This window comes from Amphibalanus amphitrite, unplaced genomic scaffold, assembly GCF_019059575.1.
Source record: "Amphibalanus amphitrite isolate SeventyFive unplaced genomic scaffold, NRLGWU_Aamphi_draft 000059F_arrow, whole genome shotgun sequence".
Classification (NCBI taxonomy): domain Eukaryota; kingdom Metazoa; phylum Arthropoda; class Thecostraca; order Balanomorpha; family Balanidae; genus Amphibalanus; species Amphibalanus amphitrite.
The window spans coordinates 1095315-1120103 of record NW_024881555.1 but is presented as its reverse complement, the minus strand read 5'-3'; the positions used below and the strand labels follow the sequence as shown (position 1 = coordinate 1120103).

The 24789-nt window shown below is 52.3% G+C and overlaps 1 protein-coding gene and 1 long non-coding RNA gene across 3 annotated transcripts in view; both read left to right on the top strand.

Annotated features, from left to right (window-relative positions):
- The first annotated feature begins 469 nt into the window (after positions 1-469).
- LOC122378410 (protein bassoon-like) overlaps positions 470-24789 on the top strand; it is a 41827-nt gene continuing 17507 nt past the window's right edge. For both annotated transcript variants that reach the window (XM_043359433.1, XM_043359432.1), the window contains exons 1-2: positions 470-1119; positions 8159-8271. In XM_043359433.1, the coding sequence (XP_043215368.1) occupies positions 8167-8271 (105 nt within the window). In that variant the 5' untranslated portion in view covers positions 470-1119; positions 8159-8166. The remainder of the gene's footprint in view (positions 1120-8158; positions 8272-24789) is intronic.
- On the top strand, positions 8445-23957 carry LOC122378411. Its single transcript, XR_006256020.1, has 3 exons — positions 8445-8456; positions 17649-17650; positions 23202-23957. It is a non-coding gene; the product is annotated as an uncharacterized LOC122378411 (long non-coding RNA).

The window sequence follows — 24789 nt, the reverse complement described above, 5'->3', positions numbered from 1 at the left end:
CAGCTCACCGCATAAAACTCCCATGTCTCAAATGCGACCTAACCTTGTTCCCATTGCGTCTGTTTGCATGTCACAAACATGTTCCCGATACCACCGATGCCCACCTCACCCGTGCACTGATTATATCCCGCCCACCTCCTCGCCTTCCCTCCCCTCCGTACCTTGAACACAGAGCGGTGTTATCTGACCGCTCCTCCCCCTCCCCTCCCCATCCATCCCGATCCCAGTGCCGGTCACATTCCTCTCTCCACTCACTGTATTCACCCCCCCCCCCCCCACCTCCGTCCCTCATCCGTGCGTCCCCGCATCACAGCGCATCTCAACAAACCCTCCCCTCCCCTCCTTCCCTCGCTCACGGCCTCTCAGTGGCGGCGGCAGCGACCCCCCAGGTGCGCCGCCTGGGAGCGCGCCTGGCACATACCTACACCCGGCACTGCCGGTCGCCGCGCCGGCCGGCCGACCGGCTGTCAGTGTCCGGTGAAGAGTCGGAGGGAGGGGAGTGTTTCTAGCGGAGCGCGCACTGGCTGCCGCTCCGGACGCTTCTGTGATAGGTGTTTCCGTCCGCTAGGGATAACGGACAGCTGTGATTGCCCTAGTGGACAGGGGAGCTCAGTGCGGAGTTTGTGAGTGGAGTGGAGTGATAGAGTGAGTTCGTCTGTGGTGGGCGCAGTGTGGGACCGGACGCCTGGGAGCGGCGCGTAGCGGTCTCTTAGGAGCGTGTGGGAGTCGCGGAGGAGGCGATACCATCTGTGGTGGCGCGCGGGCGACCTCAGGCTCTGGCCGCGTCCACAGACGCCATCCACAGCGTCCTCAGCGGGAGAGCGAGCCTGTCCAGCGCGGCTGGACGCTCCACAGGGGGGCAGCGGACGCTCCGCCGCCCAGCGCGGCGCCCCGGGGCGAGTCTGACCCGGTGCGTGATCCGTCTGACCTCCCACGGACCGCCCGAGGGCATTTGTAGCGCAGCAGATCACCCCAGGAAGCCACATAATCTCGGCGTGAGATCACACGACGTTGCTTTGTTGCGGTTGATCTCACCGCGGGGCTTCAGCTTCTAGCTCGAAGAAGAGAGGATCTCAAATCAAGTCGGGAATGCAGCGCAGGTGACCGAGAGGTGAACAGGTGAGTAATGCTCTGACCGGAACTCAGAGCTGGGTCAGCGGGCTCCAGGTCAGACCGGAGACCGCCACGTTTGTGGTCAGTCGGGTTGAGTCGGTCGGTCGGGGGACGCTCTGTCCGATGGCCAAGCGGTCAGCGCGGCGCCAGCCGCGAGCTTTCTCCAGCGAGAGTCCTCCGGTGGGGTCGAGCCGCATGCCTTCCGTGAGAGTAGTCACCGTGCTCTCAGAACCGCCCGCCATGCGACCCGACCTGTCGAGTGTCCAGGCGGAGGGGCACGTTCGATTGACGCACAACTGAGAGAATTCCCATGGCTGATTTGCGGAATCTGAATCGGTTCAGACACTGATTAGTGGCTGGAGTCAGTTTAATGACTGGGACCATTCTTTTTGTAATGGTTCTAGGATTGTTATCGTTCATTAGCGTGAATCCATTGACAGGCGGTGGCCGGGGACCGCTGGGAGGGTATCAGTCCGTGACCCCGGGCGCCGTCACAGGTCGGCAGGTCGCTGTGTCACGGAGCTCAGGTCGGGGACAATGGGCGCCTGTCTCATCAGCGGTGGGTGGGTGACTGGCCCGTCCCGGCCGACCACCTGACCTCGTACTGAAAGGTGCGCCGCGCGGCCGGAGACGAACGCTGACTGGGCTGAGGGCCCGGCCTTGGCCTCCGCGGCGCCGCCGCCGCCGCCCCCGCCCCCGCCTGCTCGCTCTCGTCACCTCAGTCACTCTGTCTGACCAGCCGACCCCACCATTGACACACGGTGACTCTGTGAGGTCGGGGGCTGGGCTGTGACCTTGGGCAGGGTCATGGCACCCTCGCGACTCGCACCACGCTCCTAACCGGTCTGAATAGCCCGCGGATACCACCGGCCGGCCCGGGTGAGCTGATAATCCGGACCCGAGCGCCGCCCGCTAACGGAGGAGCAAGGGCAGGTGCATGCTAAACAGAGTAGGAACACTTTTTAACATGCTGCTGGTTCATACTTCAGTTCATCCTAAGAGCTAAGTCTGCTGAGACATCAAAACAAAATATCACAACGAACGACTGTTTAATATCTATGTGAACGGTGCAGTTCCCACCCTCAGACCATTTCCCTTATTAGGATTCTGTGGAATAACGGTTAACGAGTCAGTTATGGGCGGCCCATGGACGCTGACCAGTGTGGGTCACTGTGCCGCAGAGGTTCCAGGAGCTCTGCCCTTTAGTCGGTATATGCCCAGTACAGCGCTGGCTTGTCTCTCGGGGTGGAAGGCTTGCATTCCTGTGCCATGCACGGATAACGGATTTACTCGTAGCGTGGAATGTCACAGGTATGCTAACTACTCAGGGTTCGCTAATATGTGATAAGTGGGTGGTAAGTGCACATGAGTACCGCTCTGGTATCACCTGATGCAGGCTCTGTAGTCTGCCTAACTAGTCTGCATGGCACGGCCCGGTACCGTCATATTCATCCGCCGAAGTACATTTGCGGCTGTGACCGAGCAGTGGCAACAACAAAGAACGTTTGATCATGGCACCTCATTGACTGAACAGAGAACATGACTGTGGGCTGATGGCGTGTGCCATGAGATCAGGCTGGGGAAAACCAACCCGTCGACGATATGAGTCAGGTGAATGGTGGTGGCAACATACAGTCATGAACCATGCTCACGGAGGGAGCAGTCCTCCGTTTCCGCCCTCGTCTCCGCCGGACTCTGCTGCTCCTGTGACTACCGCGAGCGTCCCACCGGCATCAAAGCTCCCAGTCACGAGCGTAAGGCCGATCCTATCTGGTTAGCCTACATACGCTTTGCCAACATTGTCCGCCTGTTTATGAGACACCACAGGTCGAGTTGATCGGCTCTTCCGCGGCGAGCGATGTGGATTCCCAGGCGCATTGGTTTGGTTTCAGTCGAGTTTCCTCAAGATTGTAGACTACAGACTCGGGGAACTGCGAGTGCGATAGCCATCGCCTGGGAACCGTCCCGCAGTATGTTGTCGTGGCTCGCTCGTGCACGAAGTTCGATCGTTTCACTGTCAATTCGTGTCACCTCACACTGTGTCACTATGTCGCAGTGTCACCCGGTGTCACACGTTGTCAGCGTGTCACGGTGCTCCCAAAAAGTGTCACAATCCTCCCTGTCACGCGCTCACGCCTCTCACGTATCTTTCACGACAGCTCGTGCCGATCGGGACACCCGCAGTCCGGCCTCACGTCATGGAAGGCCGTCCTCAGATATCACACATCTGGGCCGGCTAACGGTCCAGTGACGTCACGTACCAATGACGTCATCTGCGCCTTGGCAGACATAGCCAGACGGGCCGTCAAGTGGACGCGTCGCGTTCAGTGCTCGAGCTCTGAGCCGCGTTCCCATGGCTGTGAGATAAGCTGAGGGAAATGCGTAATGTGTTGTTTGTGTGGACGCTGCCGTAGGGCGGTGACAGGACTGTTATTTCTCATTACCAGAGTGTCTGGATGCGTTCACCTTTGATAATGACCCCTAGGGAACTGTTAGGATAAACGTCCCATTCCGGTCAATCTCCGGTCTTTGTGACTAGATAATGTCTCAACAGTTACCTTCATGGGCTGACCCCTGACCTATGACTGACCTAGACTGGAACCGGTTATTGTCCCTTCTGTGGGGATTATGGCCCTCTCCCGACACCCTCTTCCGACGCGGTCGATCGGACGTGTCTGTGGTGGAATCCTCTCCCTTCTCTCGCACTCAGAGTGTTTCCTGTGGTAAATCAAGGCTAATGCTCGTCCCCGTAGGTCAGAACTGTGTGGGACGAAGACAGGAAAGCTGGATTACACCATGACGTCATTTCCGTCCTTGAAGCCTGACATTCGGTTCGTATCGTATGGTGTGGGATCTTCTTCGTCTATATCCCATTCTTATTTTTTTAGACCTCCTCTCCTCGCCTCTTCCGCCGCCTTTAGCGCAAGCTATCGCCCTCTCTTGCCTTCCCCTTCCCGGTCCCTCCCTGCACCCGTTCCTTACCTGCCCGCTGCCTGCGGTGGGGTGGAGCCCTCCCGTCTAGGACTCCATTAGGCCGGGGGCGGGGACCACCCTGCTGGCGGTCGGGAGGGCCGGATCATAACACCGTCCGCCCTCCGCTCCCACCAGCGATTCGCCGCACAGAAACGCAAAACAAACGCCGAGAGAAGCCCGTCTCAGATCATTAAAACTCGCCGTGCGTAGCTGCGCCTGAAAACTCCACGGGGTGTCTTGTCTCGTTGCGGGCTGGATCCGTAAAACTTTCGGAACACTCCCGAGTGCTCTTCCTAAGCAGCTCAAGCGTTCTTCGTTAGACTTCTTTCCTAGCTTGTAGTCCATAGCGTAAGCGTTGCTACACAAGATGCATCGTAACCTCGAACTCTGCATCGCTCAGCTACGAACTATACAAATAGGCTAGCAGTCGATGATCGGGTTTCCGGATGGCTTGTAGTGCGGCTAATGGCTGGTTACTCGCCGTCGGAAGACAAAGCGCCGGGTTCACCAGCACGCTCGTCAGCGCCGGTTGTCGGGCAGGTAATCGCTGTTGGGCGCCCGCTGGAGGGCGTTCCAAGGCGTATTCGGCCCGCTCGAGCGCTCAGTTGGATGAGCCGAACCCGACAGTGAGCCGGCTCACGCGAAACGACCATTCCGATCGGCTCGGTGATCAGGAACGGTCAATTGTTGGCGGTTTGGGGCTTCGTTCAAATCAGAGCTATGACGTGAGCTTCATATCTCACATATGACGGTAGCGATTGTCCGTGACCCGGGCATTTAGTGGGTATCAAGTGTTCCAAATGTCCCCGCTGACTAAGGTAAAGCGGGACTGAATCGACATTGAGCCGAACTTGAGTGCGAAGCTGCCGGAATATCGGCGCAAAAGTCATATTTCCTCTTGCGCCGTTCTCACGTCCACACACTGTGATCGTCCATGACATCGAGTTCATACGTATCTGGCTATCAATGATTCTTTTGGTCAATCATCAATCATTATTTATCCTTGTGGTGAGGAAACAGCCCTTCATTACCCTCACACAGCGGGGCAAAGTCAACATGACCCGTGAGAGACTGAACGCTTCTCAGCAAGGACAAAGTCTGAGACCTGAGTAACTGCGTGGCTCGTTCTCGAATGATTTAATCGGTTCAGTCTGTTTTGGCGCCCTAAAACCGCAATCATCGCCATCATCAGTCACCATTTATCTTGTGAATAAGATAGATGGCTGAAGAATGATGAACATGTTACATGCGATAGGTCAAGCTGTCTGTCGAAGATCAGTGAGCGTTTCTAGCTCGATGAAGTGGGTACCGCTGCAATGCTGTTGTACACCGACGTCTTATGTGAGCCGTTTTCTGATTCCACTTTGACTGGTACGGGCTCAAAGACTGAATGCTTGACTTTGCACGCCACGCCCGACTCTAGCGCAACTCGTGCTTTTCACACATGTTACACTCCAGTCATGCCTCAAGAGCCTCGGCGCTCAGCTCAGTCCCACTCAGCCCGGCGGGCCACCAGCTTCGCACGGCTCACCAGCCCGAGGCCCGGGGCGGGGCGGAGGCGGCAGCGGCAGCCGGTAGCCTCTCATTCCCTCGCCGTGACCGGCTACCGGTCGACGCCATACACCGTTGTACGGCCCGTACTGGCTGTGGCGTGAGTGGCGCGATGGCGACGTCATGGCGGCGCAGAGGTGGCAATGGGCGGTGGGCGGCGTTGGTACCGTCTGTAGAGCACTTATTGGTCAGACTTACTCTCACGTGGGTTTTCTCACGGACGGTTGCGTATGACGTCTCGAGTCGTTTGTCACGTCGCAGTGTCACCACTGATGACTCCCGCTGTGTGACAGAGGTCACTGTGGTGTGACCCCGCTGGCCGAAGGGTCACTCATAGTCATGTCACCGGAGTGTTACTCTTTGGATCCCACCGGCTGCAGGGTAACCCTTTGTCGGACCTGCGGGGTCGGGTGATATGGGACAAATCGGGTGCTGTCTGCCGTGGTTTTGGTTTTATTGTCAAACGTCATGCGTCTTTGCAGTTCTTGGAAACCTATTAGACAAAGGTCAGTGTTGTGTGGGCATGCACTGTCTGTCTAAATTTTGTTTATTGCGGGCATATTGCGATAATATGACTAAAACCTTTTTCCGGCATGAAGCTATCCATCATTGTCAGATCAGATACTATCTCCACATTTCATTCTCGATAACAAGATTCAAAACCTAACGGCTCACCGTCAGGTAGTCAGCATTTTGATGGAATTTATTATCAAACGGCTCATCCATCTTCCTGGCAGTCTGGCCGTTTTGTTTCGGGCCTGGCCGGCGGCTACAGTGCCGTGACCGGGTCGCCGGGGTGGTGCCTGGCCCCGCCCACCGGGTCACAGAGGTCACCGCGCCGCCGGCCGCCCGGTCGCCGGGTCAGTGACCCGGGAGCGCTGACCAAGTGGTGTGGAGTACTGACCGTAGGTATAGGGTAACCACTGAGTGACGTGGGACAGGGGTGCGAGTTGTGCATGCTGCCCTTTCTGTTCAGTGTTCGAGGAGCGAGGGATTCACTGGATTGAGATTGTGTTTCCGGTGAGTGATCCCTATAGGTATAGAGTTCCGGACTCCGGTGGTGCCTACGTCAGAAAAGTCAAGTGGCCTGTTGATGTAATAAAGTCTGGTCTGCGATATCGTGTGTAGGTGAAAGATCGAGTGTTTTTGATAGGCATATCGTCATCTCTAGCTTAATGTTTCTATCGACATTAGGTACTGTTATATCACGCAGTATTTGCCTCATCATGGTGTCAGGCAGTGCTTGTTACTCTCAATTTCCTCCATCTCTATCTCCATATCTCCACATTGTTATCCGTGCAGCGCATCCCGTCCTTGATGGGTAGGAAGGAAGGTTTGGCTGAGCCTCTCAGCTCCGTTCCTGGTTCGGTGTTAGATCCGCCACTCGAGCTCCGCCGGGAAAGTGTAGGCAGTCGGTGAGGCCCGGGCTATCGCGTATCGATAGTGCGGTTATCGGTCAAACAAAGGGCGCTTACGATTACGGCAACGGTGGCGCAAAGAGGCACCAAACTGTTTGAGAGGTGCAGGTCAGACTCACGGCTTTGCGTTATTTGAATTCAAATTGTGGTCGTTTTTTTTTAGGATCCAAACAGCAAGGATGATGGCGTGCAGCGTCCTGTTTCTTTAGCACTATTTTGCTCAACGATTCGACGTGGCTGACTCCCGTGGTCGATTCGACCGCCGCCTTCGCGGCCAGGTCCGATACTCAGACCCCGAATGCTGTGAGAACCTGCCGGTCGCTGAGGTCCAGTGACCTGAGAACGATTCACACGCGCAATTGACCCCTGCGCCGCGTCTTGTGACCCCGGATGTGGCGTTATATTGTAGAACAAAACAGGTGAACGCCTAGAAGCCGAGGTCGTTCAGCTCACGCCACGCACTGGTCGGTCGAAGAGTGGGGACATATAACGAGGGTAATCTTTAATGTGAGAACGTATTTAACTTCTCAGCAATGGCCATGTCGTACCTATTGGTCTTCAGCTCTGGCTTGTAATAAGTTGCGATCGTCTATCGGCTTTCATTTCAAACTAGGGACAACACGGTTTTTGCGATAGTGACAGCATCACTGGGGCTCTCCTTGTAAACGATAAATTTGCACGGCACTCGCCAAGCTGATAGGGTAGATTTCGCTGTAATCGGTCACCAATCCTTTCGCTGTACTCGATAGGCATTGATTTTCGCCAGCTAGGCAGCTGACTAACCCGGGTATACTCGTGGCCTGTGCACTGTGACCAGAACTGTGGCCTGCCTTGTAAACTTACCTGTGACCAGTTATTGTGCAGATCCGTGAGCTGGCGTGGGTCCTGATCTGTGGCCTGACCTATGGCCTGACTATCTTTGAACTGACGTGTGACGTGACTTGTAACTTTATCTGTGACCTGACCTGTGTGGTGAGCTGTGACCTGACCTGTAACCTGTGACCTGACCTGTAAGCTGATCTGTGACCTGACCTGTATGGTGACCTGTGATGACCTATAAACTGTGTCCTGACCTGTGACCTGACCTCTAACCTGCCCGGCAGGAAGGACCATGGCGTCCGCCGACCCGCTGCGCCGGCCCGTGTACGGCACCGGCGCCGGCAGGCTCAGGGACTTCTCCTCCATCAAGTCCGCCTTCGAGGCCGCACCGACCTCGGTGAGTGGAATATCGGGAAGCTTGCTTACATGTATAGTGAGTGGTATTTGACTTGCTACTGGTATATCCCGTGCAAATATGAAAATGACCATGCCACACAAGGGAGGGAAAATGACATTGACACATTGCATCGATCCAATAAGCTTCGTCTGTGGTTCTAAGTTCCAACCTTAGCTCTTCCGATCGTTGTCCTTAGTCGTCTCCCTGCTCGTCCGACTGCGACCTCCGTTTTCCGGTCCCACGTCACTCCCTACCACATCACCCGCTCTGTCTCCGGTTGATGCATCTACCCTCCTTTCCTCTACGATCTATCCTTCTCCCTCTACTCTCCTCCCTCCTCCCTCTACTCTATCCTCCTCCCCCACTCTACCGGCCATCGCCCCGGCCGTCTCCATCCGAGCTTCTGCAATCCGCTGTAAGCTGCGGGGATACCGAGCTTTGCACTACACACGGCTGTCTGCCGAGCTGCCGTGCGGCTCTGTGGCCGCAGCTGGCGGTCCGCTGAGGCCGTGCAGACCAGACCGTCTGGACCGGAGACCGGCGGACCGTCGCGGTCCGGACCGGTCCTGGCGGCGCGGCGGGCCGTCGACCGGTCGCTGCTCCGTGGCGTTCACAGGCGCGCTGTGGTGGCTGCGGGCGGGCGGGGCGGGACGTAGTGGCCACGATAGGCTGAGGCAGCTCGCAAGACGGGCTTGTACTGTGGCGACTCTCTGAGTGTTTGTGACGCTAGATAGACTCCTATGGTCCTATCTTAAATGTTCTAGAGAGGGGAGCGTTCAGAGGCTGGACGACACAGCTCTGATGAAAGCGAGCTACAATATTCAACCTGAAGAGTAGATGACATTCAAATTATGTTGATCGCGTAACGATGGGCTCAGGCTGGTGCATGTTCCTGAAAAAGAAGGACCTTATGAAGGAACTTAAGTGAATTGCTGTTTGGGTCTGATCCACTTCCTTGGCTCGGCTAGTACCGACGCAAACCCAGCCGACGCCGGAGCGGCTGGGGGCGGAGCTGGTCAGGAGTCTGGGACAGAACTGGGCCGGTGCGATGGAGAGGCTCACCGCCCGAGCCGAGATCGGGGCTATCGAGGCGGCGGTAATTCCAGACTGGAACTGGAACAGGGGCTGGGTCGTCGATATCGGGCACTCGGTCTGTTCTCCGAGAAACAACCGAGAACCTCAGGCCTTGGGTCTTAGCTCTGTTACTCCACTTTGCTGGCACACTGACCCGTCATCATAAACCCAAAAGCGTCGTGTGGTACCGCTCAATAGCAGCTCAGGGCGTATGGTGCTCCAGGTTAGACCGTGTGAACAGAGCCAGTGAACACCGAACAGACAGCAAACATGTGCAAGTGACGCAACGCTGCGCTGTTTCCTTGTACCTACCACGCGTTTTTAGACTACACGAAACCTTGGAGCGTCTTAACACGCGTCTCGACCACAGCTGTGGGCTTTAGGTGACGTTACTGAAGCGCGACTCCTCCTTTTGAGGACCTGCGTCGCATTTGTCCCCAAACAAGCACCGGAAAATGTTGCTCAGAGTTTTGACGTAAAACTGCAGAGGGCCACCTGCACCGTGCGCCTGCCCCGCTCAGGATCCGACCTTGGCTGGGGCGGTGCTGCAAAGGAGCGACAATCGATGGTTCAAACGTGCAGGCCGCTTCGACCGTGTTGCCGGTAGCACCGTACAAAACACTGAAGTTACGTGCGTCCTGCGGAAAGTGATGTCCGCCTTTGCTGTAGCTCATTTGCAATGCAGGGTGTCTTGGAGAGTGGAATTGAAATTGGGAAGGACGCTATAAAAGGAGGTACAAGATCGCAGTGTGTTGAACCAGTGTTATAGATGATGTGGTTTGATATCGGGCACCGGAATTGAGGTCGCGACGTCAGACATGTTGAGAGACGATGCCACCAAAGGCTTGGCTTAGAGCGATAGAGACGATGGGCGCTAGAAGGTCACAGACGATAAACGATTGACGACTGATACTGGCGATCGTATCATATATCGACTTTGTTGGGCTTAGGGACGGAGTGCTTCTATAATTTACAGATAACGGACAACAGACGACAAAGATGTCACAACACTCGATAGGCGAAATCCGAAACCGATGCACAGCGGAATATAACGAATAGCGACCAACGGCAGGTGATCAGACGGTTAAACGCCTAACGCCCAACATTATTGTTTCGAGGGCGAATGCTATTTTATTTTATTAGACAAGCGACCCTACATTCTTCTTCTTCAACTCTTATTCCACCACCTCTACCTAATCGTACCATTCTATGTTCGCCTGACTGACACACGCCATCACTTATGTCCCGTTCTCCACTTCACACACATGTCACGTGCTCTTCTGTCTATCACCGACCTCAAGTCACGTGATCAGCGCCGTCACGCGTCACTGGCCATCTCAATCGCAGCCGTCTCGCGCCTCCAAAGATAACCGAGGTGCCTCCAAAGACCACTGAGGCGCCTTCAAAGATAGCCGAGGTGCCTCCAAAGACCACTGAGGCGCCTTCAAAGTTCACTGAGGCGCCTCCAAAGAACGACGGATCACTGCTGCCTCAGGCACCTCCGACGCGGCTGCTAGCACCGCGCCAAACTGGGCCGAGCGGCCCGAACGGTGCGGGCCAGAGCCGACCGTGTCTGCTAGCCCCGAACGTAGCGGTGCATGGACATTGGCTAACTGACCGTGAAACTGGACACACAGGGAGGGATTGGTGATTAGCGGGCATTGGTGTGTGGTGGAATTGTGAATTTGTTAGGTGCTGTGAAGCGTGCCCAGTTCGTATGCAAATGAGTGCGGTTGCGGTGATGCGTTGCGCTGTTTATGATGATTGGATACAATTATGCCGATTGTTGATCTTGTTCACTACATGCACAAACTTAGTTGCATCACATACAAACTTGTTTTGTGGATCATTTGTAAAGTTAACGTAATTTATCGTGAGAATCGTCGACACAGACTGCTGACTGTTCCTTTTAAAATTATGATAAGTATTTGATGAATGACATTCAACAGTTCGTGTCGTTGACAGATAAAACTTATACATATTCCCTTTTTACATGCGAGTGTTGCGGTTAGACGCAAGTATGTATTGTACCTAATGGCTAACCACATGCAACTTAGTTATGTGATGATTGTAATTTTCAGTAACGGTTCGAAGCAGCTCGTTATTCCTTACATTGCTTTGGTCACACGACTTACCTAATTGTCGGGTAGCGAAGGAATTACATTAAAATGTGCAGTATATGCAATGATCAGTGCTCACAAACACATTATTCCCACATGTATGTATATCCATTCTTTACAAATATCGCATTATTATGGCCTGCTGCTCAGCTATTGTATGCTATTTGCGCAGTAGAGTCATAACGTGCAGACATAGCCATTCACTAACGCCACTCACGATATATAACCCTGGACCACATAGCCCGTTGACTGTGCACGGAACGCCGTGCAAAGTCCTCTATACACTCAATGCAGTCTATTTTGTTGTTCACGTAACCTTTTAGGCTTTTAGTCAGATGAGTTGTGTGTGAAGGTTAGCGATGCTGGTGGTTCCTCCTGCTGCTATACCTTCAGACTGGACAGTGGGCTCTTGCGGCAGGCCACGAGCCGTAGGTATATAAAAAGGAGCTTAGATGTCGCGATAGCTCCCGTAAGCGATTCACAAATGTCGTAAAGATTGTATACGGATGTCGGCTATGGAAATGGACTGGTGCGAGTTTTTGGGGTCGTAGACAAAGCCTGTTGGGTGCGCACGTGCTGTTTGGGGAAAATATCGTTCTTTGTTTTGTTGCGTCAGAATAAGCCGTGATTGCGAAGAACCCGGGTCCCGGATTACTGGAGAATTTAAATTGGTCTGTCTGAAGGTCTCAGTAAACGTCCAGATACTAGCAAAGGGATGGGGTCAAATTGTCGGAAAATGGAACCGGTAATCATTATTCATTATCTTGAGAAAACAAAACAGTAGGTTTTTTAGCACTGGATGATACAGGAAAACGTAGCCAGAAGAGAAAAAGGTAGTGCGGAATGAATAATTCATTACTTACCGTATAGCCGGTTCATTATCAGTAAGCTGAACCGTGTTGATACCATATTATGCATTTAGAATGTTTCTGACATTATGGAATACGGATGTAGCTAAACAAGACATGCATTGTTACGTGGCTGGTTGACTTTCCTCCAGTAGGTATTTTTCTGCGATCAAATGTCCCATTCATTATATGACGTTATTTCCCATGTAATCTCTGGGTGGGATTGTGACTCAATGTCACCGCTAGTTTTTCTTTAGACGCAATATGTGGGCTCCATGCTCGTATTTAGGAGCTACGGCTGACGGACCTGCTTTGTGGACAGTTTCATTTGCTAAAGTTTGATCAGGTACCCGTAGGTATATCAAATTAGCAACTGAGGAAATGGTGTCGGAAGCATGTAAACAATTATTTTTTTGCGATACAAATGCTGCGCTGTTTTAAATCAGGCAAATCATTGCGCCCATCAGGCACTGAACCTTGTAGAGCTACCGCCTTTGTCATATAAGCCCGAAGCGAAAGAAGAATTCACAGGAAGGGCCGTCCAATTGGGCTCAATCAGGGTCAATCTGTGCGGGCTTAGGTCATCATCCCAGTAATCTTTGCAGCCGTTTGTGAGGGGCGTAAATCGTAATGGTCCACATCACGTTCCGTTAGTGATCTGATTGTGAGCAGACTGGTATTGACGTGCATCAGTCGAACAGCTCCACTAGGCAGCAGGCAAAAAAAAAGCGGGCTCTGAGGAAAAGTCATAAACTGTAGAAACTTTTATGGCGTGCCTGTGCATCCCAGGAATCCCGTTTGAGGGGCTAGGTCAAATTCCGGTTGGAATTAAAACCAAGTTTTCACCCGGGTTTTCTCTCATAGAATGTTTATATCTCCCTACAAGGCTTATTTCTTAACCCGCGCCCTGCTGGGGGGGGGGTGTTTGAACACCCCCCCTTGTGGTTTTTCGCAAATATCTCAAAAACGGCGGCGCGGAGCGCCGCAGTTTTTGGTACACCTTATCATACATCAATTCTACACATGTTGTGAAAATTTCAGACCAAGGTCATTCAAGGTCAGGTCACCAGGTCACTTGAAGTGACCTCACCTCATAAAAAGTTTCAATGTCTGTCATAGCTACACCGAGTAACCGATCGCTTTGAAACTTTCAGCGATTGCTAAGAGCAATAGCATGTACAAAATGTATGTATATCTCAGAATTTTGATATCGATGACCTAAGGTCAGGTCAATTTTGCGACCTCCCCATTATAAGTCAATGGGAGAAAATTGAAATGCGCCTCTTTTGGACAAAAGACATTATAAACACTCCCAAACACCGAATTACAAGTAGTTTAGACACACTGAACATGAAAATGGTGTCCGTGACCCTTGTTTATGCCCTGAGGTCATCTTAGGTCACGAATGGTATCTAACAGTTTTTCGCAAATAACTTTTGATAGAGGCATGCTAAAGCGATGAAAACGCCTTAGATGTGTTCAACTCGACGATACGGATCGACTGATATGCAACATGACCCTTTCCGGTCAGGTCATGACCTTGACCCGAGGTCAAATTTTCAAGTTGACCTTTCAAGGTCAAGTTATAGTTCATTCGATGCGTCTTGACGAGAGGAACACAATGCCGGTAAAAGTAAGCTCGTAAAAGGCTTGGGTCAAAAGTTATTGCAGAAAAACTGTTTCCGAAAAAAATCGGCTATTTTTGCAGTTTTTGCCCCCTGCAGGCAAAACCGTTGACGTTAGGTCAAATCTGAGAGAATTACTCAGAAAGGGCTTTAATAGGGCTATCGAATGCGCTTTTCCGCGGCGCTGTAGCTCTATTGGTTCTCGAGTTATGCGTTGGCTTCTTGGAAATTTTCGACATTCGACCTGGAAATCGGCGAAATTTTGCCTTCAATGACCTCTGGTGACCTGACCTTTGACCTGACCAAAAAATTGACCGAAGTGATTTCGTCATTATTTTTGACGCTCTTTCGAACGCCGCCTTCCGCGTATCGCTACGTGGCCCAGGAGCCGAGTTACAAGGGGGGGGGGTGTTCAAACACCCCCCCCCCCAGCAGGGCGTGGAAATCCAGGACCCCCAGCCGGGCGCGGGTTAATATACGAGGGCGGTCTGAATCTGTCGACCGGATGTGCTCTTCCTTCTGTTGGATTCTTTGCCGTCTCTCCCCACTCGGGCCTCCAAATCGGTCACGTTTCTGCTGCAGTATAACAGAAGCCAAACCTCGAGGAAAATCTGCGCCCGCTACTGTCCCTGCCGCCGCCCCGACCGCGGCCTCGCCGGGGAAAGGCAACACTGGACCGTCACCTGGCTCCCGGGCGCGCACTGTTGGTGGGTGACGTATGGCGGCAGGCGGTACCGCACTGTACCCAGCACGTGCAGAGCTGGGGTGAGCTGACGCAGGCAGCTGGTGTGCTGAGTTGGCCCGAACGAGAGGGGAGGGGCGGACGGTCTGCGTTTGGTGAATGCGGGGTGAGAGGTGTGAGAGGTGTGGTGAAACGGGAAAGGAAAGGTAAAGATGCGGATGGGACGGAGTTACGGTTCAGGAGGGAGATGGAATGGACACTTTTGTCAGCGATTAGTGCTGGGGAGGAAGGGACTTATTTACCTATCGCTATGCTAATGTAACGGTGTGAGCCGAGGGACCGGGAACTCGCATGCCTGGGACTAGCGATAGAATTTGCTGGAACCATCTCAGTTCGCTCAGGGGTGCATACCGTGAAATGTACTCTGCAGCGCCGCACTAAGTGAGAGAAAGTATTTCGGGGAACGCCATGGAGGGAGGCATTCTGGTCAGCTGGATCAGCAGCACAGCGGCCATCCTGAGCTCTCCCCCGCCGAGGCTGCAGAATTTCACCCTTTGAGACTGACCGCATTTTATAAAAGCCATGTGTTGTCAGCGCCCGCCTTCTAGTTGACGCAGGCTCTTCCTTTTTAGACTTACTGCTGCCCAAATCCACGCACGCGATGCCTGCCATTAGCCGCTTACGGTCACGAGGCCTTGTAACACAACAATCACTTTTCACGGAGGAGTCGGTCGTAGAGTGGCATTCCTCGGCCATAGTGACTTGTTTACTGTTCAGCGCTGCTTTCTTTAGCTATCTCCCCCTAGATGTGGGTTTCATAGCCGGGCGATGCCCGTTTGCGTGGTTACGAGCCGCCTTATCTGTTCAGGGATGTCGGGAATCAGCTGTTCAAACATCCGTATCGCATTATCATTCGGAGAAGGTATATGAACTTACCTCGAAAAATGCTTGTTACGGTCTTCATTTTCGTGTTCCAGTTTTCTTGAGATTGTTCCCTGCAAATACCCTTATAAGCTGTAAGGTCTATTTACATATATCAGGCATGCTCGAAGTTTTTGTTTTGTCTCATGTATGCATCTGCTGAATGTTGATGAGCATTATATAGAGGATTCTTCATGGCTCCGAGTGGAAGATCAGGATATCTTTTCCAAGCGGGTTACTGAAAAACCGAGCGACGAAGGAGCGAGGTTTTTCTGTAACACGCGAGGAAAAGATATTCGATCTTCCACGAGTGAGCCATGAGGAATCCTATATCTTTCCATGTTGAGGTTTATTCTTAATTAATTAAATATTATATTTAAATGTATTCATCTATATAAAAAAGATTTAGAGCAGTTTGTTTTTATTTCATAAGTTTCATACATAAACAGCCATTAAAATGCCGTTCGGTTATTGACCCATTATCAGTTGAACTCTTGATTTTTGGCTATGACCCTCGAGACCTTATCTTCGCATCTCAGAGAGATGCAGAGATAACAAATTCTTATCTTTGCATCTCAGAGGAGTGCGAGATAGAAATATCCCTGCACTGTAGACCCAATGGCAAATAAACCTCAACTAGAAAGATAGTACAATAAAACTCTGTTACCTATTTTTGACGTCTTTTTTTCCCCCATAAAATGCTATAAGCTGGATGGCATGTGCATGCAATTTTACGCATCGGTTTCCTCTGCTTAAAATGTCATGGCTTTTCACGAAGCACCTGCCCTACTATTTCATGACAGTCGACGGTGTGTCGTGATTTCCTGTCGCGACACCGGATCCTTCTACCCGGCATATCATTTCCCTGCCGACCCCATGAGTCGTTACTGGAGGAACGCGCACTCTCACTCGCTCGCAGAGGACACCTCGCGGCATATCGTGACCTCGCATACACCGTTCGTGACTGAACGCGGAGGTGCGTGGCTTCCCACGGAGTCCGACTCCCCCCCCCCCCGTGTCGGCCTCTGACACGAGTCGGTACTGAGGGCGGCACCCCGCCGCGCCTGAAGAACACAGCGAGCCACCGGACTGCACCCGCCCCTTGTTTTTGTACCCGGTGGGCTATCTCAATCCATCTAGGAGATTGGGGAAGAGGGTCGCTCTCCGCCCTGCGTGATCCGCTCAGGTCACCCGGTGTCACAGCTGATGGGTCTGATGAGGGATACCCAGCCCTGCTGACGTGACTGGCCGAGATATGATCTGTCGCATGATGGGGTAGTCAGGTGACCTAGTCATTGGCTGACCCATCTCACAATACCCGCGTTATGAATGGAACCACTGACATCTATCCAAGATCCATCATTACTTGCCCCATTTCTTATCGCCATTCATTGTGGATGTCCTCGGCTTTGATTGTGTGCGCCGATTGTTGAAGCTACGTAGGGCTCCGTCATTGGCGTCACAATGAACTTAGCTGACGCTCCTGAAGAAGGGTTGGCTCATAAGGGTCAGGTCAAAGGTCAACGTCAGGTCAAATCCGAGGCTATTTAGGGTGCACACTGAGTGCACAACTCTATTCTTCGTACTGTTCTTTTGTTATTGATGCAGGCTATAATTATTTACGCCATTAAATTCATGACATAGGGGCCTAGGGCTTATGTTTAGGTTGCGAGCATGGACCATGAAAAGCAATCAAAACAATCACCTTAAGTGATTAGAGACATCCATATCTCCTTTTCTACCTCGTGCGAATTGTGAGGGAGCTTTGGGGGAAAATGTGGATCTTGACTGGGCTCGTGTTACTTCCCGGAAAGTATCGTCTTCCTTTTCTTAGGTCCGTCTGGCGCGCACATACTGTTGGGCTCTTTGTGTTTGGCGATGACTGATGCCGCTTCTGGCCGGGGTGTTGCGTTCTGTTCAGCCCCACCCACTCCACCGACACCCGAGACCTGTCTGTTGTGACAGGACCACAGGCGTCGGTCAGATAAACCAGGTGTGCCCAGTCGGTCACTGGGCGCCCACCGCTCCTTCAGTCGCCCCGAGACAGGCTCGACATCCGTCTCACCTGCACCCGGCACACCGGCCTGACTGGCACCCGTACAGGGAGTGGTCGGGTTCCTGTCAGCGTGGCCTTCCAGCACGCAACGGGAGCTGGACTAGACACCCCGCCAGGAATGTCCTCCAGAGTCCAGAGTCCAGTGTCCGCCGCCCACCGTCGCCAGCTCGACTGTCCGTGTTGCTGTCTGTGTCCGGTTCTTTCAACCCCCCGCTGTTTCACCGTTCGTTGAGGGAGGAGGGAGAGGGGTAGGCGGGGACGGCCACCTGGTCGGTGTCAGGACGGTGAGCATTGTCCGCCTGCTGCTTACAGTCGTCGCCTGAGATTGTGTTCGTTTTCCCGGATTGACTTTATCGGATCGCTCGTCAGCTGCTGCCTGCCAGCTGTCAGCGGTCAACCGGCCTCAGTCAGCGGTCTGGAAAAGTTAGCAGTCATCGTCATACGTCGGCAGTCAGCAGTCAACAATCAGCGGCCAACAGACAACAGTCAGCAGTGGGTTTCAGTAGTCATCCCTCAGCAATCAGCCGTCAGCAGTGAAAAGTCGACGTCAGCTGTACCTGTACAGTGTACAGTCAGCAGTCAGAGGTCCAGCGTCAATCATACGGCAGGCAGCAGACAGCATGCAACTAGCCGACTGACCGTCCGCTCGTCCGGCCGCTCAGGAAACCGGCACATCCTACCCGTCCGAGCAGTCTGCATGTTGTGATGTTTTCGTCAGTGACACCGGCAGGGAGTGCTATAAAGGAATGTCGACCGGTTCGGCCGACGGTCAGCTCCTGGAGGAAATTCGAGGAGCCGGGTTGTGTAATGGTTAGCCATGTGTGTATAGGTCGCTCTCGCCTGAAGCAGAGTGTGCTCATTTGCTCAGTGCGGACTTGTCGCCGGTACAAGCGCTGGGAGATAGCGTCAAGAAACGGGACGGGCTGAATCCTCTGAGGTATTCTGTTTGCCGCCCAGACTATGATGTCACATTTTTACGGGGAAGAAGTGTATCTTTGAGGTCGATCCGGTTGTCCAATCATTCCGAGGCCGGTGATTTCACCTTGGATGTTAACGGTATCGGTTTAAGCTGCACTCAGAACGGGTTCGGTACCGATACACTGATAACTTATTATCGTTCCACTTGTCTCAAGATGGCCAGGGCTGTGCGTCACTCCTTATATGCCGATGACGAGCGTCAATACGAGCAACCACTCGTAAGCAATACGAGCAACCGTCAACCACTCGTAAGCAACTGATACCGCCACGAGTGGTTTCGCAGCGGATGCTCTCGATCTATTAGGAAATATGCCGTCTTACACAATCAATTGCATCGCCTATGTCGAACCACCTCAACTTAGAACTCCACACTCTCAGCACCCACTCCCGCGGCCACACCGCTTACAGCTGCTTGCTGAGTGCTGACCCAGCGCTGACCGCTGACCCGGCGCTGATATCAGCACCTTCTCCCAGTCCCGGCTCTCTTCAGCGCCCAGCGCTTCACGGCTGCCGCTCGGCGCTGCGCCGGACAGACGGGATGTTTTCGCCGACCGAGGGCGGCCGACCGGCGAGCAGCCGGCGCTCTGTTTTTGTCCCGAGAGAGCAACGGTCGAGCCTCGTCATCCGGCAGAGCGGACGCGCACGGTCGTGCCTCAACGGGCGGGGACGGTCACGGACGACCACGGACGCCCTTCGAAGGGCGCGCTAAGGTGTCCACGGCGTCCGCAGTGGACGGTTACTGGCACCCTTGATGGACGCTTCCGGTCGTCCACACATTTCACTGTGACCTCCTGGTAGACAGTCACGGTAGTTCTTCGGCTCACAGCTGTCCATCAGGATGCGCTTGATCACGGTTGTCCCTCAGTGAACGATCACGGTCGTCCCTTGACCCTCAGGGGACGTTCGTTCACGGCCTCCCCTAGGCTGCAGCGTCCAAAATCGTCCCATTGTCAACCACCAGGTGCCTGGTGGATGACCGCCGCCGAGCTATCTTGGGCGCTGTGGCCTGTGGGCTCGCCGTTTCAGTCTGCAGCCGAGAGAGAGTGGATTGGTGCGCTCCGGCAGGCAGATGCAGGAACGGGCGGGCATGACCGGTCGGAATGACAATGGCGGACGTGTCTGGTACCGCTCTGTCGTGTCGGGCAGACTGGCCAGTCACGATGGAGAGGTCGGAGCACTGGTGGCTTTGTCTGGGGACGATCGGTGGCGACTTGTTTTGGCGGCTCCTTCGGTGGGGCGCTGCTGATATGATCGTGTCGTAGTCTATCGATCTCGAGGACATGCCATTTGAAATTGTTGTATCGTGCAGCGCCCATCTCGGTCGGCCCCAAGACTTACCATCATGCTGTCGCCTATCAATATTATCCTTAAATGAAGCCAATCCTGTCACTTCCGAGTACCGTGGCCGTCTTTTTCCATCCAGTCCCGCACTTTTTCGACGTGTCTATTCAGCCATTCTGTCCTATTCTGTTTCTCAGTACGCACGATACCGTCCCATTTCGTCGCCCCTTCTCTTTGCTGCTCAGCTCTGGGCTCTCCTCTCCTATCCACACCTGGCTCCGCCCCTGACCGCCGTGCTCCAATCTAACCGAAGCCGTTGCGGCCGGCAACATCCCCGAGGCTCGGCCTTCTCAACCGCCGCCGCTGCTGAGGAGGATAACAGTGCCTGACGGGAGGCGATTGACGGTGCGCCAGAGGCGGTTATAGCGCACCGGCGGCACTGCACGGCGCGGCGGAGGTGGTGCGGCGACCTTACCCAGATGGCAGCACGGCTGAGTCTTGGCTGACCGGCAGACCTCGACTGAGCTGGGATATAACCGTCAGTTTCAGAAAACCAACGTTGCTGGCGCCCGACACGGGCGGAACGAACATGTATTGTTCAAAACAATAAACATAATGGCGGTGGCGCTGAACTGGGGAGAGAGAGAGAGAGAGAGAGAGAGAGAGAGAGAGAGAGAGAGAGAGAGAGAGAGAGAGAGAGAGAGAGAGAGAGAGCACGCGCCCAGACTGACCCGGCGAGCGGTCGGGTCACCGCCGCTCGCCGGACCAGCGCCGCCCGTGGCGGGCGCCGCAACTACGAGTGGCGCTGAACTGGGGAGAGAGAGAGAGAGAGAGAGAGAGAGAGAGAGAGAGAGAGAGAGAGAGAGAGAGAGAGAGGAGAGAGAGAGAGGAGAGAGAGAGAGAGAGAGAGAGAGAGAGAGAGAGAGAGAGAGAGAGAGAGAGAGAGAGAGAGAGAGAGAGAGAGAGAGGCCATTTATTCAATAACAAACAGATGAATATAACAAATAAAGTAGGCAATTGGCGCAAAAGTGCTACGCACTTAAATCATGGCGCCGCTTGCTAAACGAAAAGTACTCAATGTATTTAGCAACAATAATAATGATGAAACACAATGGAACAAGAAGAACGGAATAAAACCGAAGCCGTTGCGGCCGGCAACATCCCCGAGGCTCGGCCTTCTCAACCGCCGCCGCTGCCGCTGCTGCTTATTTTGGGAGGGCGGTCGCGGGTCAGTAGGCACTGGTCAGTGGCCACTGGTCATTGGTTGACAGTCGCCTGTAGTTGGATGAATGCTGGTCAGTAATGGGGGATCACTGGCCGTCTGTCATTGGTCATTGATCTGCCGATTAAGCGGTCACTGGTCAATAGTCGAAAGTCAGCTGTGAGTGGTCACTGGTTCCCGTCTGGTCAGTGGTCAGCGGTCAGTGGTCTCTGGTCACTGGTCAGTGGTCATCAGTCATGGTTCGCTGCTCGCTGCTGGCAGGAAAGGAACTGGGAAGACCTCGTTTCGGATGGATGGCTCGGATAGATGGGATCAATCCGTGCAGCGCCCAGCGGCAACAGGTGGATGATGTTTAGGTAGATGATGACCGAGGTGCCAGAGATGTTTTGAGAGCAAATGTCTGGTTAGACCTTGCAGTTTGTCGTACAGAGCATGCCGGTTAACAGCTATAATCAATAATCATTGATCACTCGGTGCTCCATTGGCGACGAATTTACATTCAGTGTTGGATGATATATGAACGTTTTTCTTCAACCTTCTCATTCCAGCGTGTAATAATAATCATTAATAGTGTGTGTAATGGTCCATTACACAATGGCGTATATCCCTATACAATCGTGACATCTTTTCAATGCTGTGATAGAGCATACCATTCATTTGTTTGTGTTTGGAAAGTCAGCTATTGTTTGATGCCATTTATCCATTTTCCCGTCATAGTTTTAGCGGCTTGTTTGATGTCGCTCGCGACGTTCCACGGCCCGTGTTTAGCAATTATGTGAACGGCCTGTGAAGCCAAGCTGACACGCCAGCTGTGCATCCGGCATTTTAAAAATTAACTTATTTTTGGAACCGACTTTCCGCACACGTTTACTGACTGCTCGTTTGTTGAATCGGATTGTGTTGTTGACCACATTCGTCGTTGATGTGCTGCTATGTCCCTGTTACCTGAATAACTTCACCATGTTTATGATTCAGATTATTTTGTTTTGACATCACGAGTGCTCGACTGAAGGACGGGGAAAGTGGGCCTTGACGCCCGCCAAAAATGTCCCTGTGGAGTATGACAGGTGTTTTCATTTGTGCACGGCACGAGCAGAGCTGCAGGAGCTCAAAGGAAAAGCTCTGAGCCGCGAAGTACATAGCACTACGCCGAATTCGCTGTACTCCGTGGCATTGGCAATATTTGCCCCAGTTCGGGCTGTGCAGTGTGCATGCCTGGGGTATTACAGATATGACCTTGCTGGTAGCTCACTGATCCAGGGTATCAGTTGATCGGGAATTATTGCCTCTGCACTACGGTCGAACGGTCCCGCACTCCACCCAAACCTGTACCTAAAGATCTCGTCTCTGCGTGACTACATTCAGTTCAGTTCAGTTCAGTTGTGTATTTTGGTAACCAAGGACAAAAAACGTCGGAGAAAATAATCTTGGATCGGCGCAAAAGCAAGATGCTTAAATCAAAGCGCCTTTCCCACAAAACATAAACACAAATAAACACACAAAAAAGGAAATATTAACACGATAATTAAGTGCAAAATAAAACCACCTGGCCACAGGTCACGACGGCCCCGCCAGCAGCCCGCCGAGCAGCCCTCCGGACATAGTCACCAGGTGTCCGGGCCCCGGGCAGCAGCAATCGGGTACGATGTTGTGTAGTGTGTGTGTGTGTGTTATTGCTGTGTGTGTGTGTTGAAGCGTTGAGTATGTACAATGTATGCATGGAGATGATGTGTTATGCTGATTCCCTGGTTCTCAGTAAGATCATGGCCGAATAGGATTGCACTAAGCTTGCGTTTGTAGGAAAGGTTTTCGAAGTTTGGTATGATTGTTCGCGCCGCGTTAAGGAGGAGTGATCTTTGGTGTGTATATAGGGGGCACCGGAGTATGTAGTGTGCAGTGTCTTCTTGGTGATGTCCACATGCGCATGCTGGGCTTTGTGCAAGTTGGTACTGATATAGATGTGCATGTAGATGTGATAGACCGACTCGTAGTCTGGTGTGGTATGTGTTGGCCATTTTGGTCCCTACTGAATGCAGTGTTGGTGGCTCCGGTGCCCCAAATCGCTGCCAGACTTGACGAGTGAATTCACGGCGGGATGGGGTATTGCGAAGGGTTTCAGGAAGAAGATTCCATTGCCGAATGGTGGTAGGGATAAAGGACTTACGGAAGGATGTTAAACGGGTAGTAGGGACTGAGAGAAGTTGGGCTTGGCGTAGTCTTAGTCCCGTAGCTCTTTGTCTCGTGTTTGTTATGAGGTTTGTCAGGTATGAGGGGAGGGGAGGGTCGTTGTAGAATAGTCGATGGAAAAATATCAGTCTGTGTATGCGTCGTCTGTCTGCCAGTCGTTCCCAGCCTAAATCTTTAAGTAGAGCGTCAGTAGATGTTCGAAATAGGGCCCCAGTCACCAGTCTTGCGCAGCGATTTTGTAAAGTTTGCAGTCTCGCTGAGTCGAACAAGGTCAAGTGTCCATCGTAAATAATGTCGCAATAGTCGAAGTGTGGTCTAATGTATGTCGTAATCAAGTCATTCAGCACACGTCTCGGTAAGAATTTCGCAATAGGGTAAACTGGTCCTAAATGATAGTTCACTGTCTTGATGATCGAATTTACATGTTCGTGGAAATGTAGGTCAGTTGAAAAGGTGAGGCCGAGATGTTTGTGACTTGTTGAACTTGGTATTCTTTGTCCGTTAAACTTTAATTCTGGATTTGAGTTATTCTGTTTGTTTGTAAATGTTTGCAATACTGTTTTTTGTGCACTAAAAGTAATAGCCCATTCTGATCCATATTTACTGATATTGTCTAAGTCGTTTTGTAGGGATTGTAAATGTGTTTTGCTGTTCTGTGGATAGGAGGAATATAAAGAAGTATCGTCTGCATAGAAAAGAGTTTCGTTTGTTGTTTTGTTTGATAGGTCATTAAGGTACATCAGGGCGAGCAGAGGCCCAAGAACCGAGCCTTGAGGGCAGCCTGCCATAATTTTTTGTGGATGAGAAAAACTGTTGCCTATGCGTACTACTTGGGTTCTGTCTGAAAGGTAACAAGTTAACCATGATAACAGTGTGCCGGATATACCGTATTGAATTTCACATTTTGCAAGAAGTGCTTCATGCCAAATTTTATCAAAATATTTAGAAATATCAAGGAAAATTGCAGTGAAATTTTTGTTGTCATCCAGGGCGGAATACAGTTGATGTGTCAGATAAAGAAGTTGAATTTGAGTGCTATGACCCGGCCGATAACCACTTTGTTTTTCAGTAAAAAGATTATTTTCGATTAAGTGTGTGTATATTTTTGCAAACACTATTTTTTCTAATATTTTTGATAGGGAGGGAAGAAGACTGATGGGTCTGTAGTTAGTTGGGTCTGAATTTGAACCTTTCTGCTTGAATATTGGAGTTATGCAAGCTTTTTTCCATTGAGAGGGAAATTTTCCTAGCCTAAGAGATTTATTAAATAGTTTTGCAAGAGGTTTGGCAATGAGTAGTGCTGACATTTTCGGCGTAGGTATCATGGTGCATGCCTCGCACATGCAACCCGAAACACATACGCTTCCTATTTGGGCCCTCAGTGGCATTATATACTCAGCTTATCTGCTCCCGCTCACAGCACTGTAAGTACGAGTTACGTCCACTGTTCGAGCTATCAGTACCCCCACTCTCCTGTCTTGACTCTTGGGCGTTTGTGCTCGCAACCCGTTCGATATCGATTGT